Below are 19,274 nucleotides of genomic sequence, written 5' to 3'. Positions count from 1 at the left end.
GTTGTGTTTCTGTTAAGTTTTAAATATGTATTGTGACAATCTTTTTCTTAACCCACTCACTCCTGTTTCTACTTAATATTAGCATACTGATGGAGCCTGTATAATCACCAGGCATGTAGGATTCATGATGTAAAAATTAGAAGGGACTTAAGAAGTTATCTAATTCACTGCCTCATTTTACAGATAAAAAAACTGAAGCTCAGAGGCATAGGTACACTCAGCATATACCCAAGGTCATCTAAACATAAAGTTGCAGGCCTAGATATGAACTAATGTCTTCTGACTTAAAATCCAGTGGGTTTTTTTTTTATATTGTACCATTCTTCCTCCTAAAAAGTATTTATAAAGAAGAATGAATGAAGCATTTCTCTAAGCCACAGTAGCATCAGCCACCTTTGAAAGCATGTTAGAATCTCAAAAACAAAACAAAACCAAAAGTACAAACTCATAATTTCAGGCACCCAACAAGAGTAAAAGCCAAACCAAAATTCAGTCACCACAATGCCTAGCATGGTACCTTCCATTATAAAGCTATTCAGGAAATACTTTTGAATGAATAAAAGAAACAAGACAGAAGGATGTACTACATGTGCATATTTATTTTCTAATCTGATACAGAGTCCAAAATAAACCCCAACTCCATTTGAGATAAATTAAGTTAGACCTCCATGGAGAAATTTAGGGAGACTCCTTGAAATTTTTGATCAGCTGACAAGAAAATACTTTTGAATTCTTCCCTTAGATTAGTGGAGCAATCCAATTCAATGAATATAAGAAAGATTAATTAAGTATTTATAATGTGTAAGACATTATGCCAAGTGTTGGAGATGCAATTAAAATACTCCCATACCTCAATAAATTTACAATCTAAAGGGAGCGGGTGCAACTCACAAAAGGAATTGGGACCCCAAGATATACAGGATGGGAGTGTCTTGCTCCACAGAATAGAAATCAGGCAGGGCAAAATTTGCAAAGTAGGATGATCAGAGTTTAGCCTTCTATAAAGAAAAGCATTGGGAGGAGGTTGGTATTCCACCTTCCTCTCCAAACAAGGGGTAAGAAGAGTGAGGGAGATATAGTCAATCAAGGCTGACTGACTTTTTTTTAGCACAGGACCCTTTTCATGACTTTAGTCCACCATGATCTTTCCCTCCTCAAAACATTTAAGCACATTTATTATTTGTGTTACTCATTAAATACTTATATTACTGTATGTTTAAATGTATGTGCACTGTTAAATTATGAGCTCCTAAGAGAAGGAAAGTGTATGTATAAACACATTAAATAACATTGCTAAATAAAACATGAAAATACATAGAATAATGAAGAGTAGAATGAGCAGAACCAAGAAAACAGTGAACACAATAATAGCAATATTGTTTTAAGAATGATTCAGAACAAATGAATCATTTTGACTATTACAAATAACAAAATTAATTATAAAGGACATATGAAGATATTAACCTGCATATAGAGAAAAAAATTGATATTAAATTAAATTGATATTGATATAGAATAATTATATAATATGTATATGAATATATATATACACATACACTATTTATGTCTAATGGTAGCCTTCTCTAGAGCAAAGGTGGGGGTGAGGGTGGAGGAATTTCATGACATATTTATTTCATGACATTTATTATTTCATGACATATTTAAAAGGAACAGAAGTTGTACAAATTTGTTCATGAGCAATGATCTTTTTTTCTCTTAATTATTCTATGTTATGGAAATACTTATTTCATTTCACAAATTTAAAAAAAAAAAAAAAGAAACTAAGACCCAGAGAAGTCAAGAAGAACATCATTTGGTGAATGCCCCCAAAAGATGTTGGTTATCTGGAATCCAATCCACCCCTAAATGAAATACTTAAATCTGCAAATATTTAAAGCTAAGGCAGGACCTATAGTGAATTTCCATCTTATTTTTTGAAAAACTGGAGAGCACAATTATTCTGTTATGGAAATACTTATTTCATTTCAAAAATTAAAGAAGAAGAAAATGTTAAGACCCAGAGAGGTCAAGAAGAATATCATTTGGTGAATGCCCCCCCAAAGATGTTGGTTATCTGGAATCCAATTCACCCCTAAATGAAACACTTAAATCTGTAAATATTTAAAGCTAAGGCAGGTCCTATAGAGAGTATCCAATTTATTCTTTGAAAGACTGGAGAACATATATCTCTTACTTTGTTCTTTGTACTTTGTTGGTTTTCCCTTATAGCTGAGAAATCTTGCGGGTCTGTTCTCTGCAGGTCCTGAAATTCTCCCTTTAGAATAAGGAACAGGAAAATTCAGTGATACAGGGATTGGCTTCTTGCCAAAAACTGATACTGCCTCAGGCTTAGTACAATAAAAATCATTTAGGTGGTGGTCCTGTCACTCACTAACCTTGGAATTAATACAACATAGATGTGGAGGGAAAATGATACACTCTCCTTCTCACCACTTGACCAAACAGAGGCCTAAATAAAGAAGTATATAATAACTTTCATATTGAAGCAGTGCTTCTTAACCTTGGTTTCATGAATCTGTTTTTTAAATTTATAACTGTATTTCAATTTATTTTATTTCCTATGTAATCCTACATATTTTATTTTGTGCATTTTAAAATGTTATTCTGAGAAATGAACAGGTTTTATTTGGTAGTTAAAAGTTTGGTTTCATGACATACACAGAGAAGGTTAAAAAAAACAACAGCTAATTAGGGGAGACATAGCCATATCTTTAAAGACAATTCTAAGCAGAGAGGATGGCTAAATTTGGGAATTGCTTGAGCTTAAGAAGGATGATAGTAAAAACAATTTTGAAAAGTATACTGTTCTAAGATATTGGAGGGCTTCAAATGACAGGGTAAGTATCTTATTCTAAGGGGTACAGGTAACTGCTAAAGATAATTCTGGGCAACAGAATCAAATGGTCAACTTTAGGAAGATCAATTTGGCATTGTACTGCCTGTTGCAGAAAAAAAAAAGTTTTGTAAGATATTTTACACAAATTCTGATAATCCAAAGAAGTCCAGTTATTAAATTTAATTTCTAGGTAAATATATGAGATGTAGATGACAGAGTCAAGATCTGGAATAGAGTCTTACATCTTAGATTTATTTAGCTGCCATAAAATGAATTATTCTCCTTTTTCTAGGTCTGAGTTTCCTAACCTATAAAATAGGAATGGGAGCAAGGATTAGAGTAGATGGTCATGAAAGCCCTTTCCAACTCTTATATACTACAATTCAATAACAGTAATTCAGCAACTGATTTGAGCCAGATTAAGCAGACATGATGCTCTGTCTTCCCACATGATAGTCACATAAGCAGAGCCTCAATATAAAAGAGAAAGAGGGAAAATAATACTGAAGAGAGCATTGGCCATAGTAATGAGGAATGAGCATGGAATGTGGTCTCTAACCCCCCACCACAGGAGGATTTAAAAACAAAAAACAACCAAACAGGAAGAAAGGGATACAACTCTATCAATTACCTTTAATTGTAACCCTTTCTCAATTACAGATTATTCACAAGAAGTAATTATTACTTGATTAAAGACATATTTTAATTGTGCTAAATAATCTGATTTCTTAAAAATTCTATAAATAAGTGATAATCCAATTCTTTCATTTAGGTATAACTTAGAGCCCCTTCCTTCCATTTCCTAATACCATTACCTATTATTACTAAATAGACAACATTACTTATTAATGTTCAATCTGCATATAAATGACACATTTCTGCTAAAACACACTGGGAAGCAAAGATCCATGATTATATCAGAAATCTGCTTAAAATTTCAAGATCTGACAAAAAGGTAGGCAGTTCTCTGAGGTTACTTATGACTTCTCTTTGTGAGGCAATTTAGTTATTCCCACAGAATAATCTAATCAATAGAACAAAAATAGCTTCTGTCAACATATACCTTGGCCATTTGTGAGTAGCAATAAATCCAGACAGATAAAAATATAGGATCCCAAATTCAGAATAAAGCAATATGTAATTCAGCAATTTTTTTTCTCTATCTACTAATCATTTTCTCCTGTCTCTTATTTTAGTGTGTATGTATATATTCATTTTGTATATATACATTACATATTACATACTTGTATACACAATTACATTTTACATATAAAATTATAATACACATATTATAGTTCCATATACAATTCTATATTGTTCATATAATTGATTTTGTTATAAAATATATCCTAAAGGGATAGCATTAATGAAAGCTACAGCCTAATTCAAAAGTTAAAGGAAAGCAGATAGTAGATATTACAGATATTAGATGCTTTCCTTACTAAAGTAATGGTAAGTAAAACTTCCTGGCTAATGACTCATTTTAATCAGTGGACTGATGTTTTAGGAGGAATGTTAGGCCAAGGAGAGGGTTTTCCAGCTTAACTGTGTTTTCAAAGACAGAGAGTTAAGAAAGCAAAATGTAAAGGATAAATTAATTTTATTTTAATAAGAACTACAAAGGATCTTAGAGATTATCTATTTAATCTTCTCACAATTTACATATCAGGAAACTACAATTTCAATATGGTAATATGAACAACCCAAAGTTGAATTGCAGTGATAAGTCTAGAAACTTGGTTTCCAAACTCCCAACCTAGAGATTATTCTATGATACCAAACTACCACCAAGGAATTTTAAATTCAGGTTTAAGAAGTAATATGTGATTTAGTTCCCACTATTTGGAGGGGAACAAAAGTATTGACAAATACCTCTGGCAAAAAAAAAAAAAAAGTCAAGCCTGAGGAAGTACTTTTTTCTAAGGAGGTGTGACTCAGTGATATAGAGATAGGGGTTAGGATTCTAATCCCTAATTTTTTCACAAAACCTGTCAAATACGTCCCCCCAAAAAAATCCTATTGGTTTTAGGAGATTATAAATTCAATATGAATCAACAATGTGATGGGCAACCAAAACGATTAATTTTATCTTAGTTTTCATTAAAGGTAGAAACAGAAAGACATAGAAAGGAGAGGAGAGGAGAGGAAGGGAATAAGGGAGGGAGACAGAGATGGGGGGGAGAGAGAGAGGTGGAGAAAAGGTGGGGAAGCTAAAATCACAAAGAGGTACAACTGCTTTAAAGCATGACTCTAACAGTAATAGAGAAAACAGCGTGAGACTGCATCAGGGAAAGGGTCCGAGTGGATTAATTTAAATACAATGTATTCCCAAATGACCAGGTCATTAAACTTGTTTTTGCTATTGAAGATTTCCTCCTTTTATCAAAGATAGATAGTCTCTATAGTCAATGTTTGGTAACACTAGCTTATTTGATTATGTAATAAAGATAATAACAGTTAATATTTAGATAGTAAAGCAAATGACATCTCACTAGATCCTCATGACAATCTGTGAGGTACCTGTTTATTGTTCTCCCCATTTTACAGATAAGTAAACTGGAGTTGAAAAAATAAAGGACCAGACCAAGTTCACATAGCCAGTAAACATCTGAGACAGGATTCAATTTCAAGTCATCCTTGGCTCCAAGTCTAGCAGTCTATGAACTGTTGCTATATTACAGACCACATAAAATACAAATAATCTCCCCACACTCATCTCAAAAACTTCCATGAAGCACTTATTGAAAATATTCATCATAATTTCTAAGTACTCATATTTTGGGCAATAGTAGAAAGTTGCTATCTCACTATGGGGAGAAAAAAAGTCCAGATTAATGTAGACTTAATGAATAGTAAACAGGTTCTTCAACAATTCAATAAAATCCAACGTGTGTGTGTGAGACAGAGAGAGAGAGAGAGAGAGAGAGAGAGAGTGTTCTGTGCAAAACAATGTACTAGGGATACAGGGACAAAATGAAGTTGTAGCTATCCTCAAGGAGTATATATTCTATTAGAATGATATATATTCAAGAAGAAGAACAGAAGAAAATTGGGGGAGGGAAAAGTACTAACAATGGGGAAAGATTAAGGAATTCTAGGCAGGGAAAGTGGCACTATAAGATGAACATAAAGTTTCTGAGAGGTAGAGATGAGGAAGGATTGCATTTCAATCATAGAGAACAACATTTGCCATTGGTATGGAGGCAAGTAATAGGAATTCAGAGAACTAGCTAGCTAGAATTCATGAAAGGATGTATGATTTTTTTAAAAAGATCAGAAAGGTAGGTGGAAGCCAGATTGAAGAGGGTCATCAAAGCCCGGTTATGATTTTAGTTATAGGCTAAAAAAATTACTAAAGGTTTGGGCCAAAAACTAACTTGGTGTGACCTGTATCTCAGGAAGACTGTGTTGGCACTGTGCATTTGTTTTTCAAAGCAATCATTTTCACTACCAAATTGGCGTGAATTCATTTTCAGTAGAGTTTTGAAACAATAATTTAGTCACTGGAAAATAACTCTGAAATGTAGCAAAAATGTGTTTTTTGTGAAAGGAAAAAGAAAGTGAAAAAAAGAGATGAAGAAAAGGAGGAAAAAAGATAAAAGCTAAAGGAAAAAGATGAGGGAAGTAGGAAGAAAAGAGACAATATCTGCTCTACTATTTATTATCATTGCAACCTGTTTAAAACTTAGTTCCTTCACCTGTAAGAAAAGGAGACTAGAATAAATCCTCAAATCGTTTCCAGTTCTAAATCTTATTTGTCTCTAAGGAATAGATTAGGGCAGATTAAGTTTAAGATAGTACGTTTTTTAAAAAAGAAAAAGATGGAGAAAAGAAAAAGATCTGACAGTTCTAAAATTTGTGCTTCTAAAATTTTAAAATTCAGCCGGTCTTGAACTATATTACAAAGTAGTAATTCTTAAGGCAAAAAACAGAATAAAGAAAAATAGGGGTCAATCAGATCATGTAATTGTTGCTTCCCCAAAAGAGTAAATATCAAGAATTCTGAAACTGGGTTTAGGTGATGTTTTTTGACAGGTGCTATAAGAATGTGCAGCCAGGTGTCACCCTTGGCAAACACCATCAACCAATTATTCTGGGCCTCTAGAGTTCACAGATCAAGGACAAAAGGATAAGATTTGCCAGATGATTTTAAAATTTGAAGTAAAAAGGAAAATGCTTAGAAAGTAGAAATAGGCAAAACACATATCATTTGCTTTGTGCCAAAGTAAATACATTTCTGCATAATCACTAACCCTAAGGCATATACTTTTATATTTTCATTTTAGGGAAAATGTAGGAGAGAAAATGCAAAGCTATTCGCATATTTAATCATTTAGTGAAGCCTGCATTTAACAAACACTGGGGAAGTTGTTGGTAAGGCAAAGATAAGTACTTTGGTCCTATATGTATTAGACCCAGATCCACATACAATCATTCTCTCTCTTTTAAATTAAAGAATTCACCACTACTTTTCTGCATATTTTTAGGTGTGCCCTTCAAGTATGAAACCAAGAATTAAACTCATTCAGTGCTCTGATAAACATCATTTCTTATCTTTGCTTAGCACTTTATAGCTACAACAGGTTTTCTTACCATAATCCTTACTTACCTACTATTACATCCATTTTACAAATTAGAAAAATAAGCTCCAAATGGATTTAGTGACTTTTTCAGGATCATAAAACTAATAAGGAATAAAGGCAGCAGATTCCAAAACCAGTTGAATTTCCACTAGTATACATTGCATTTCTAAAGAAAAGATTATTGGATTAGGAATAAGAAGACAAGAATAATTGGACACTAAATGTTACTTTGAGCAAGTCACTACAATACCTTTCTGAGCCTGAATTTCACCCTCTATCAAATGAAAGATTTTCTAAAATCTGACAATTCCAAAATTGTGTGTTTCTATGAAATTTAGCATTTCCTAAACTATATTATGAAGTAGTTAATTCTCAAAGCAACTTTGATACTGAATTAAAAAAAATAGATCAGAAGAACAGATTAAGTACAGCGCATACTAACACTAATAATAATAATAATAAATTAATAAAATAAATAGAAATAGAATAAAACTAATATAGTTGCTGTTATGCTACAGTTGTCTTTTAGTGTCCTGACTCAGTTTCCCTAATTATCTGACTTGATTTCTCTGTTTCTCTAATTGTTCTGCTTCAGTTTATAATTATCAGTTCAAAGCTTAGTCTTGCAAAACCTCCCCTACCTCTTTATCAGAATATTTGATAAGGATAAAAGATCTTATGTTTTAGAATATCAGAATGCCTCTCCCCATCCCAAGCTAGCAGAATGTCAGATACAGTCTGCCTCTCCTCATCTCCAGGGTTCCTCCCCCCCCATCTCTGGAGGGTCACCCCTCCTGTCAGAGTCCCGTTCCTGCTCTCAGCACCTTGACTCCACTCCTGCCTCAATCTACCCCCTGAGTCTGAGCCATGTGTATGTAAGTCATTGAGAATTCACATAGTTGGCTGGATTCTGAAATGATAGTCTCATTCAGCCCTGGGACCAAACCATGGATCCATTTGGTCCCAGTAAATCTCTCCCTTTAAATAAATTATTAAATATTCTCTAATCTCTATCTTGCCTCAGTTTCTCCGGCATTACATTTCCTAGGATTTAGGAAACACAAACACACAAAACCAACTAGTACAATGAAGACTCACTATCTGATAGATAAAAACTGCTTGGAAAATTAGATAATAATATGGAATTAGACCAAAACATCAAGTTAAGTTCCAATAACTATTAGCATGTTTGGAATTTCTCTTCTCACAGTTAATGCTAATTCAATGTTTGGGGTTAAGAGAATTGTAAGGAGGGATTAGGGGGTGGAGTGAGAGGAGCCAGAATCACTTTGGAGGTGGATGAAGAAAAGGGAGGTTGTGGAGAGACTGTGGCAGTCTTGTCCATCCCTTTCACTTCTCCCCCTAAAGACCAAGGACTTTTGCTTATCCTGACTCTGAGGCCTCCAGGGGGCTAACACAGACCACAAACACCAAACCTGGAAACTAAGGGAATACTCATCTGTTAAAGGATTTCTTAATAAATTGTGGAAATATGGATATAATGAAATATTATTATAAGAAAAGGTTCCAAGAGACAAGGCAAAGGCTTTTATAAAATAATTCACATTGGAGTGGAACCCAATAAGCAATTTGTATTATATCAATTTATTAAAACTATTTTGAAGTTTACATAAATTGATGAAGAATGAAATTAACAAACTACTTGACACTTCTGCCATTATCTTTGAAACTGTATCTGGGAGATATTAGGAGGCACAAAAAAAGACATGACAGGGTTACACAAAAAGAGAGATAAAGCGCCTTAGAATAGAGGTCTGAAGATTTATAGACTTTGTTAATGAATAGAGACAAGTAGTAAACTCTAGTGGGTACACTAGTACCAATCTTTACTTGGATAAACTCTATCAGAGATGACAACAAAGAAGCTATCCTAGGTTTTACAAGAAATTCGATTTAGCTGCACTATACAATTCTTCTTTCTTTGATAGAGTGATCAATCCATTGCTGCTGGTGCATAATTCGTCCCACCAAGGCAGAAAATGCTTAACTTTTTTATTTTTGGCACATAGTATTCATTCCTCAATGAAACAGTGATTTCAGTTTTATTTCATTGTTGCAGAGCACAATTATTTCATGCCTTCTCATCCTATAGGATTCTTATCCATGTTTGCCATCAACCTTCCATAACAGTTTTATTAGGTAACATTCGATTCATTGGGTTTTTTTGCTCAAAATTCATTCATTGGTTGGTAACATTCCTGGAGCCCATTTTGACCACCTATGAAAACCTCCATTTCAAGAATGGCCAACCATTAAATGATCATTCTTATTCATATCTTTTAGTTAATTTATCATAAAGAATCTACCCACTAGCCTGGGGTCCTTCATCTAATATGAATTTCAGTCCATTATCTCCTCTAAATTTAAAAAAAAAAGAGCATATCAATGATTTCAAGAGTAATTTTGAAACTATCTACTTATGATAATCTCTGAGAAACTAAACCTGGGAGAGGCCATTATCTCATTCAACCTTGTAAGCAGTTTTAAAATTTAAATAGGTCATAACTAAAGGTACCTAGGACCCTAGATTAGCATTTTCAATTAAATATTGGGGTGTGTGTACTGTCATGGAGGAATTTAAAACATCATTATTTGTGGTCTAATAGAAAAAAAGACAATTATCATAAGTACTCACTACTGAAAGGGAAGGATTAGAAGAAAGAAAAACTGAATGCCAATAACCAATAAACCACCCCTACCACGGCATATCAGGTTTAGAAAATAAGTGAGTCATTTCTAGTTCATGTTTTACATTCTACCTATGTATCATCTAAATGCACAAAGCCATGAATACATTACAAGTCAGAATTTTTTAAACTTGGTATATTCTTCTTTGTGTTTTTGTTGTTGTTATTATTGTTGTTTTCTTGTTTTCCATTCATTGAGCTTATAGCATATTTGTTTTGGCAAGTTTAGAGCACAGGCAGACTCATTGTTGTCAGCACCTGTGCTAAAACTCAAACTGTCAGATCCTAAAGTAATAAAGTTCCCTTTGAAAGATTCTTTAAAAGAGATGTAGCTTAAATGCCATGATCACTCACCACTTCTTTACTTGCCAAAAAGGGAAGTTATAAAACTATCTTCATCACTGACCAGAAATCAGGGAAGCTGAGAATGAGTTTTAGAAGATGCTAGTGTGTTAGGATCAAGTGCTAGACTCTCTTCCCCAAATTAACTAATCAGAGACATATTCAGGTACAAAGAGAAAGCATTTATTTAGTCCCTGCAGGGAGAGGCCCAGCATCTCAGCTCCCAACATGCGCCAGACCTGACAAGCCAGAAGCAGTAAAGCTGGTTAAATAGCAAAAGACCCAAGTCTTTTCATTGGTTAGTCTAAAAGGAAGTAACCATTATTGACCAGCGGTCATCAATGTTGTCTACGTCCTATGGGTCACATCACTTCCTATCCCTTCCCGTCACTGCCATAGGGTCTTAGCCTTTAGAGACAGCTAAGCCTAAAAATAATGTGACTTCCTATAACCTGGACCCAAGACCTGATCTTCTGGCTTTGCAGACCTCTGGGAATAGGGATCACATGATTTAGGCCTAGTCTCATAGACTTTTTAAGAAAGCTTCATCTGGTACCATTCACTGGCTAATTGCTATGATTATTTTAGGTATTGTCCCTATCTCAGAGGATGCAAGGAGAAGAGCTTTAGAGATGAAAGAGGTTAAATTTAGCTTTGATAAAAGAGATGGAGAGCTTACTAAAAATTAGAACCTGAAAAAAGTGGAATGGACTATGTACATTGAGAGATTGAGCTTCTCCTCATTGGAGACCCTCAACTAGTCTCGACAATTACTTGTCAGGTGTGCCTTAGGAGAGGGAAAAGAGAGGGAAGATCTTTGTTCATGTTACACTAGAATGCCTCTGAGGCCCCTTGCTTTGTCATTAAAATAGAAAAATCTTAAGGGGTTTAATAAACATCTATTTTCAATTCAAGTATGTAGGAAAAAGAAGAAAATAAGAGAGGCAATTAGTCTCTAATAGAAATACAAAATCAATTCAAAATGCTAATTCATTTTCTACAGTACATAATTTTCATGCTTTTGCCTTGTGTTTTAAACATGCCAATTAAAGAAAACGACAAAAAAAAAACCATTAATCTCTGGAAAAATCCTTCCCATACCATGATACCTATTTTTTCTAAGATCATGAAAGGATGGAAGAACAAGATAAAGAGATCTGGGATTAGGGATAGGCAGTGAAGTGGAAAAAAAACAAACATTATTTCCCAAAATGGAAGGTTTTAGGATTTAAGGAAATAGCTCCAAAAGACAGTCTTTTGCTTTGCTGCGTGGTGGCTTAATTTTGAATGTCAGTGCTACTTTCTTTAGCAACATCAGGCTTATGGGGATTTATTGAAGGTTTACCAAATTATGCAGGATCTTGTATTATCATAGGTTAAGTTTAATTTGGAGTGAATTTTAGGGAGCTTGCTGCTGCCTTCATTTTGGCTGTTAAGGCTAATTATCTTTCTAATTAATCGTTTGTCATCACCAAGAATATCATTCAAGTTTTTATCACATATGATATCTTAAAAAAGTATTCAGTGCTTATCTTTCGGTGTCATCCTAAAGTTTCATCTACAGAATGGATGGTGATAGTAAAATGTTTTTTTCTACTAATGGTTAATACACAGTGTATATCTTAGTTAAATAGTCATGGTCCTAGGGTTATGATACTGGGCTTTAAAATATCAATTAGTACAATAATTCTTTCTCATTTACTTTTTAGCAGAATGGGAAAATGAACTGAACTGTGTTGTATTTTTATTCTACAATGAGTTGGATACAATATGCTTTGGTCCCCCTTAAGCAAAGATCATAAAATTTAGAATTTATCTAGACCAACTTTCTCATTTTAAAGACAAGACTACTGAAGTATAGAGAAATCTAAGTGACTTTTTCTGGTCACATAATCTAATACTTAATCTTAAATTGAATCCTTTTCCCCGCTTTTTCACTTAAAAGACTAACCATGTTCTAGTTATGCCAGACCAAAGATACTTATTTTCCTGTTGATTTATTACAATATCTATTTTTTTTTCTTTCTGGGCAACTGAGGTAGTACTATGGATAAAACAGTAGGCCTGGAGTCAAGAAGGCCTGAATTCAGATCTGATCCTGAATACTTCCTAACCATGTGATCCTGGGCAAATTCTATTTGCGCATCATAAAAATGAGCTGGAGAAAGAAATGGCAAACTACTCCAGTATCTTTGCCCAGAAAATCCCAAATGTGATCATGAAGAGTCATACACAACTGAAATGACTGAAGAGCAATTTCTTTTCTTTGTCATATCACAGAGAAAAATCACATAAATTGCTGACTATAAAACAAATATCAGGGACAAAAGATTGGAATTCACTGATACAGGGGAACTACAAAGTGAGAAAATTCCCTCTTTCATTTCATATTCCCACTTTCCTTATAGTTTATAATCTTAAAAACTGCCTGGAATGTTGTGCCATAGTTCTCTTTTATCATCCTGACTCAGTTTCCCTAATTATCCTGCCTCGGTTTCCCTGAATTGTTCTGCTCAATCCTGCAAAAGCACCCCTCCCTCTTAATTATTGGAATATTTGATAAGGATAAAAGATCTTATATTTTAGAACAGCAGAATGCCTTTCCCCATCCCAAACTATCAGAATATCAGATACCTTATCATCAAGATGTCATCTCCATCTCTGGTGCCTCCCCCACCCTGTCAGAGTCCCATTCCTGCTCTTAGGGCTCTGACTCCGCCCCTGCCTCTGTCTACTCTCTGTATCTGAGCCATGGGGATATATGTCATTGAGAACTCACATTGTTTGCTGGCTTCTTGGAGACGATAGTCTCATTCAGCTCTGGTACCAAACCATGGATCCATTTGGTCCCAGTAAATTTCTCCCTTTCAAATAAAATATTATAACTCTCTAATCTCTATCTTGCCTCCAGCATTACAGGAGTACTAAGGATTTAAGTGTTTTGCCCAGAGTCACCCAGTACCCATCTGAAAGAAGATTTGAATCTAGGTCTTCTGGCTTCAAGGTCACCTTTTTCTCCCCTATACCAGGCTGAATCTCAAATGGGCATGAACTGGCTAATTCTCTGATAGATATTTTCAGTGATGGATGACTTCGCTGTAAATTCTCTGAATTTAATAACATACTGCAGTAAATTAGATTTATGGATGGATGGATCATGATAAAATTTTAATATTTTATCCTATAAATTTCCACTGGATTTGGCTTGTGCATGAATAGTTTACTACTGTTTTTAGACAGCTATTTCCTAAATTTTTTTAAACCTATATTCATTGCATAAGACATGGAAATTGCTGCAAGGCAGGATTGCTACAAGATAGTGTACTTCAGAGTGAAACATTAGTAACACAAACCTTTTAACATTAATATTAAAAGGTGTTTATCACAATGCTTAGGTTAACATTGCCCAATCTCATGAAGTAGAAAGGAATGGGTTAGAAAGAATGTCATGTTTCCTAACCCTTAATCAAACATTAGGTTGTATTACAACGCAGTTGCTGTCTGCAGATGTCAGACATTCAACTGTTTTTAAGTCTGCCACAGCAAGGGACTAAAACATCCCACAAGTCAAGAGAAGAATGTAAGCACTAAGTTTTAGTGGATTCATTTTACTGAATAATGATCTCAAGGATAGTATATAGCTCAAAGATATTATCCTCTCTCCTTTACATACTGGCAGAAGGTTAAGTTTTCAAGAGATGATATTAACTAGTTGATCTGATTAAGTTACCTAGATTTTGTTGAGGAAAAGAGAAACTCATATTTCTATACTGTTTTAAAGATTTACCACTGAACATTTTCTATAGTGCTTTAAAAATGCAGCATTAAGCTTTAGTACCGATAAATATTCACATTCATTCATCAGAAATTCTGTCATTATAGCCTCTTTCATCCAAAAACCTGAAAATCATCCCTCTCTGTCACTGTCTTTTATGATTGTTATCACTTCTTATGTACCAGAAAAGCATATACTTCAACACTTCAAGGATCTGTGATTTCATAGATGCTTAGTGAATATTCCCTTTTTATGCAGATGACAAATTCTCAATATAATGTACCTTTCGAGGTTGATGTGGCAAAAATAATTTAACACCTGATAACCAATCTTCTGGCAATGAACCTCTCTGATTTGATTAAGCTGGTAATGTCATCTATACTCATTTAGTCACATGCTATACATGACATACACATTCCAGTGATCCTAAAATCCTTGTAAGCATAATCCATTCCCCATCCTCTACCACTAGATTCCCTATTTCCATTACCCTCTATTCTGCCTCCCCCCTAAGTCCCAACCAAAAACCACAAATCCCTATAAAATATTTGTTTAAAGAACAACGAATTTCCTTTTATCCTTGATCTTTTCTTCTCCCACTCCTTCCATTTTCTAGTTTATCACTGATACCCAGCAACTCTAAAGACACAGCTTTTCTGGACACCCTTTCCAGTTCTGACTGAACCTTTACTCATTCCCTTTGGTTCACTGTTTGAGGTAAAAGGGTTAGAACACACCTTGCTCCCTTGAAATGGAATTGCCATTTCTAGGTTTTCCCTCTTTATCCATCATTCACTAACCACACAATCAAAATCCTAGCAACTATTACCTACAGAATCCATGCTACTACTCTCCTTCCTTCCTCAATAAAGTTTGCATATGATTATCAAAGTTTGATATTTGGTATATTTTCTCTACTCCCTACTTGCTGCTCTCATATTTGAGAACTTCAATATACAAATGAATTCTTACCAAAACATCCTAACCCCTCAGTTTCTCAATCTATTCAGTTCTCTTGAACCTCACTCACTTCAGTCACCCAGAAAAATGGTCATAACCTTGATATTGCCATCACCTACAAATGTGCCACTTCCATGCTTAAAAACTTTCAAAATCCCCTTATCTGATCATATTATATTGGCTTTCTACCACTCTCTGCCTTCCTTTACAAAACTTCATTCTTCATTCATACCATGACCGCTAATTCCTTCATCCTTCAGTTCTCTCCTAGGCAATCTCCCCTGCACTAACCAATCTCTCCTCTTTTCCCTATCATGAATGCTTGGTGAATCAAATAAACTCTAAACTGTTTTCTATATTGTCCCAGGACCTTTTGCCTTGAAGCACTTCTACAATTCACTGTCATTAGTCTACACATGTGCTGCTGACTATTGGTAGAGAAAACTATACAACTGTTCTGATCAAGTTTACTACCAAATTTATGTTGTATAGACTAAACTAGGCCCTCACTACTGCTGGACAATCTTACTATATCACCTTTATCAGTTTTATTCCATTTTTCACAATAGTTCGACCAAATCTTTTCATTCTGCTTCATAACTTTGAGTGACTGTTACTTTTCTTTTATATTAAATGTCCTATGGGCAACATTTCACAAGTAAATAAAATAACTCCTTTTTGTAGCTGGGCAAAGAACAGCATGTAAGAAATTGTCCAGAGAGGCACTGAAAGATGTTAAATACCAAAAAAAAAAAAAAAAAGAAAGAAAGAAATCACAACACAGATGATATGAACCTTATCCTATTGTCATATGATTTTGATATATTCCTATAGCGTTATATATTTTGAGAGTTTTTTGTTCTTTGAAACTTGAGCATGGGAATTTGGGAAGGTACCATCAATTAAAAATTTTTTTACATTTCTGTGGGTCAATATTATTTATAGATGACTATGAACAACAGTTGATTTGTGATAATAGTCTAGATATAGTGCAGTTTATTGCTTGAGTTCTCCCAAGATATTTTGAGTTCTATACTTTTAGTATGGAAATTTGACATGTTAGTTGATAACAATAACAATTATAACAATAATAGCAAGCTGTGAAAATGTAATTCTAGATATTAGATCATGTCTTGCTAAGTAAATGTTAAAAGTTTTATTACTTTCAGTGATTGCTACAGTTTCTGCTATTCTTGAACCAAGTTTACATTTATCTCTAATCTGGTCTTGAGAATCAATGAGAATTAATATCATAATTTATAAATACACATATATCCCACATATAATTCAAGTATTTCTTTCATGTTTCATTGAGGACTTATCATGGGTAGGTTTCATAAAGAATGTTATCACTTATAGTTCTTTTGATTCCACTGTGAATCATATAAGTTCTATATTAAGGTTAATCACTTCCAGTTCATCCGCCACAAAACCAATGGTGTATACATGTTATTAGTGTTTACTATTGCATAAGGGATGTCTACTTGCTCCAAAATTTATTTCTATAGTTTTCTCTTTTTATTACATGCTTTATAGGGTGCTAGGTTTTGTACTTCATTAATATTGAACTGGTTTCTGTCAGACTTTCCAAATCTGTTCTAATTCATTTTATAGTTCCAAAGGTATATCTTATGACTATAGATGCTAATTTTTTTAAAAAGTATTTTTAGTATTCAGTTATAATTTCAGGATGCAGTGGTGCTTTTTTTTTTTTTTAACATATTCAATCATAGCCTTCTGTCTTAATGTTTGATGTGGTCAAAGGAGACCAAGATATATTTATAGGTATTGCCTAGTATGACCTCTAGTTTCAAGTTTAAAGTCTCATTCTTATCATAACATGAATTGTCAGAGTGAAAAAACCTTAAAAAAAAAAAAACTTCAGTATTTTGTAGGGATGGCACAGAAATTAAGAGGAAGACTGAGCAGGAATTTACCAAGATATTTGTCTTTCTCTTTTTTAAACATCACAACTTCTTATAAAGTTTGTTTTTTTGGGCTTGAACAAAAGAATGCACAGTTTTCCAAGAAGACCATCTATAAGAAAAAGACTACAATGGCAAAGCAGGTGCTCCAATCAAAGAACATATAAAAGATGTCACCCACAGATTTTTGCTGTTCAGTTGTTTCAGTCATGTTTGACTGTGACCTTATTTGAGGTTTTCTTGGCAATGACACTGGAGTGATTTGCCATTTCCTTCTCCAGCTCCACAGAAAGAGGAGGGTAAATACCAATCTGTTGTCTAAGTAAAAATCCCATATTCAATGGGAATGAGATTATGGGGATTTTTGCTTTTTTTGGGAAAATAAGTAAAGGTAAGAATATTTCACTTTAAAAATGTTTTAAATTTGTAGTTTATCAAAGGCCATGCTTCACAGCAATGTAAACCATTTAATGAAGGTATTCTCTGCTACCAATTTCTGGTATTATTGTATGAGTTTAAAGTTGATAAGTTTTTACCCTAGAACACAACTGTTGACAGATGAAGTGTGGGAAAACAAAATGATAACTTCTAACTTTTGAGTCTTTGTCAATAAATATTTGGACTGGATTGAAGGCTTTATTTTTATACCTAAATTTACAGTTTATAAGAAATAATTTTTGCCAACTGTATTAAGAAATAAACAGTGCTTTCAAATCATGGTGTTGTTACCCAAACTCCCAAAACAGACATATTATAAAGGCAGGAAAAAGTCATTTGCTTTGATCTCAAGGCCCTGGCTCTTAATTAAAATACTATTCTTATCATTCTAGAAATTCTGTGACAGTGGTGTCATCATATCTTTGTCTTCCAGTGAAATAGTATAATAAATATCCTCTTAGACTATGATCTCATCAATGATCTTGGCTTGACTTTTATTCATTTAACTTAAAATCTGAGCATATGCATGAGGGTCAGCTAGAGCCCTACCTGGACTGCTTAGAATAATCTGAGTTTAGCTGGAAATCAATGCTCCATTTTACTTATATCTACTAAATACCAATGTGTACACTGTGTATGTGTGTGGGAGTGGGGGAAGAAGAGAGTGTTTGAATATGTTTGCTAACTAGTATCATGTAGAAATGATTATTAAAAGTTTACTCATACACACAAATACAGAGAGGAGTTTTATAAGCAGAGAAAAATCATTTGATACTTTTAAAAGATAAATTACAAGAAGGATCTATCAGATTTGTAATCTCCTCCTAGAAAGGTTGGTGTTGTAGGGAGAAATGCTGAATTTGTTGTATAGAGGGTTGGAAGTTCATTCCCTACTCTTGACACTTAATATTTGTGTGACCCTGGAATCAGGAAAATTTAGATTCAACTATCGTCCTCAACTAAGCAAGTCACTTAAATTTTCTGAACCTCAATTCCTTCATCTGTAGAAAGTATGTGAATCGGAATGAAATGTTATAATGCAATTAAGCAATGATTAATAGGAGGAATTCAGAGAACCTGGGAAGATGTGCATGTGTTATTGCTGAAAAAATGCAATAAGCCTGGAATATCTATTGATTACCCTTCTTATAAAATCAATTCCTGAATTGCCTAATTGGCCCACCCAGAACTTATTCTTTGTTTTGTGATTCTATTATATTTTGTCAGGATGTATTAAAAAATGTGCATGAAAAGATCACTAAAGAAAATTCAAACTGAGTAACAAAAACCAATAATGGATCAGGAGAAAAGATGAAATATAATTCCTTCATTTTGACAAGCAAGCAAGGAAATCTGAAGCTAAATATTAGATATAATGTCAAATATGGTCACTCTATCAGTTATCTTTACCGACTAATTTTTCACTATACTAAAGGAGCATCTAATTCTGGGGTTTTGTTGGGAAAAACTATAAATATTCATAAGTGATATTCATTTTTATATGAGGGAATTGGATTAGATGAGCTCTAAGGTCTCTTCTAGAGCTATAATCTCATCATGTTATAAGCTTATAAATTTTTTTATGGCAGTGTGACTTTCAGAAAGCTCCAACACATAACTTTCTAAAATTTAAATTCTCATTAGGCTTGATCAGACTTTCAGGATAACAACCTTCTCTAACATACA

General features: G+C 33.8%; 1 protein-coding gene across 4 annotated transcripts in view; it reads right to left on the bottom strand.

Moving 5' to 3' along the window:
* Positions 1–19,274, bottom strand: part of STXBP6 (syntaxin binding protein 6) — a 331,516-nt gene that overhangs the window by 121,471 nt on the left and 190,771 nt on the right. For 3 of the 4 annotated variants that reach the window (XM_023501242.2, XM_023501236.2, XM_023501245.2), the window contains one exon: positions 2,195–2,275. The exons of the other annotated variant lie outside the window; for it this stretch is intronic. In XM_023501242.2, coding sequence (XP_023357010.1) covers positions 2,195–2,275 — 81 coding nt within the window. The remainder of the gene's footprint in view (positions 1–2,194; positions 2,276–19,274) is intronic. 4 annotated transcript variants of the gene reach the window in all.

Source organism: Sarcophilus harrisii, chromosome 2 (assembly GCF_902635505.1).
Source record: "Sarcophilus harrisii chromosome 2, mSarHar1.11, whole genome shotgun sequence".
Lineage (NCBI taxonomy): Eukaryota > Metazoa > Chordata > Mammalia > Dasyuromorphia > Dasyuridae > Sarcophilus > Sarcophilus harrisii.
Note: the sequence above shows the minus strand (reverse complement) of the source record. Positions and strands in the feature narration are given on the sequence as shown.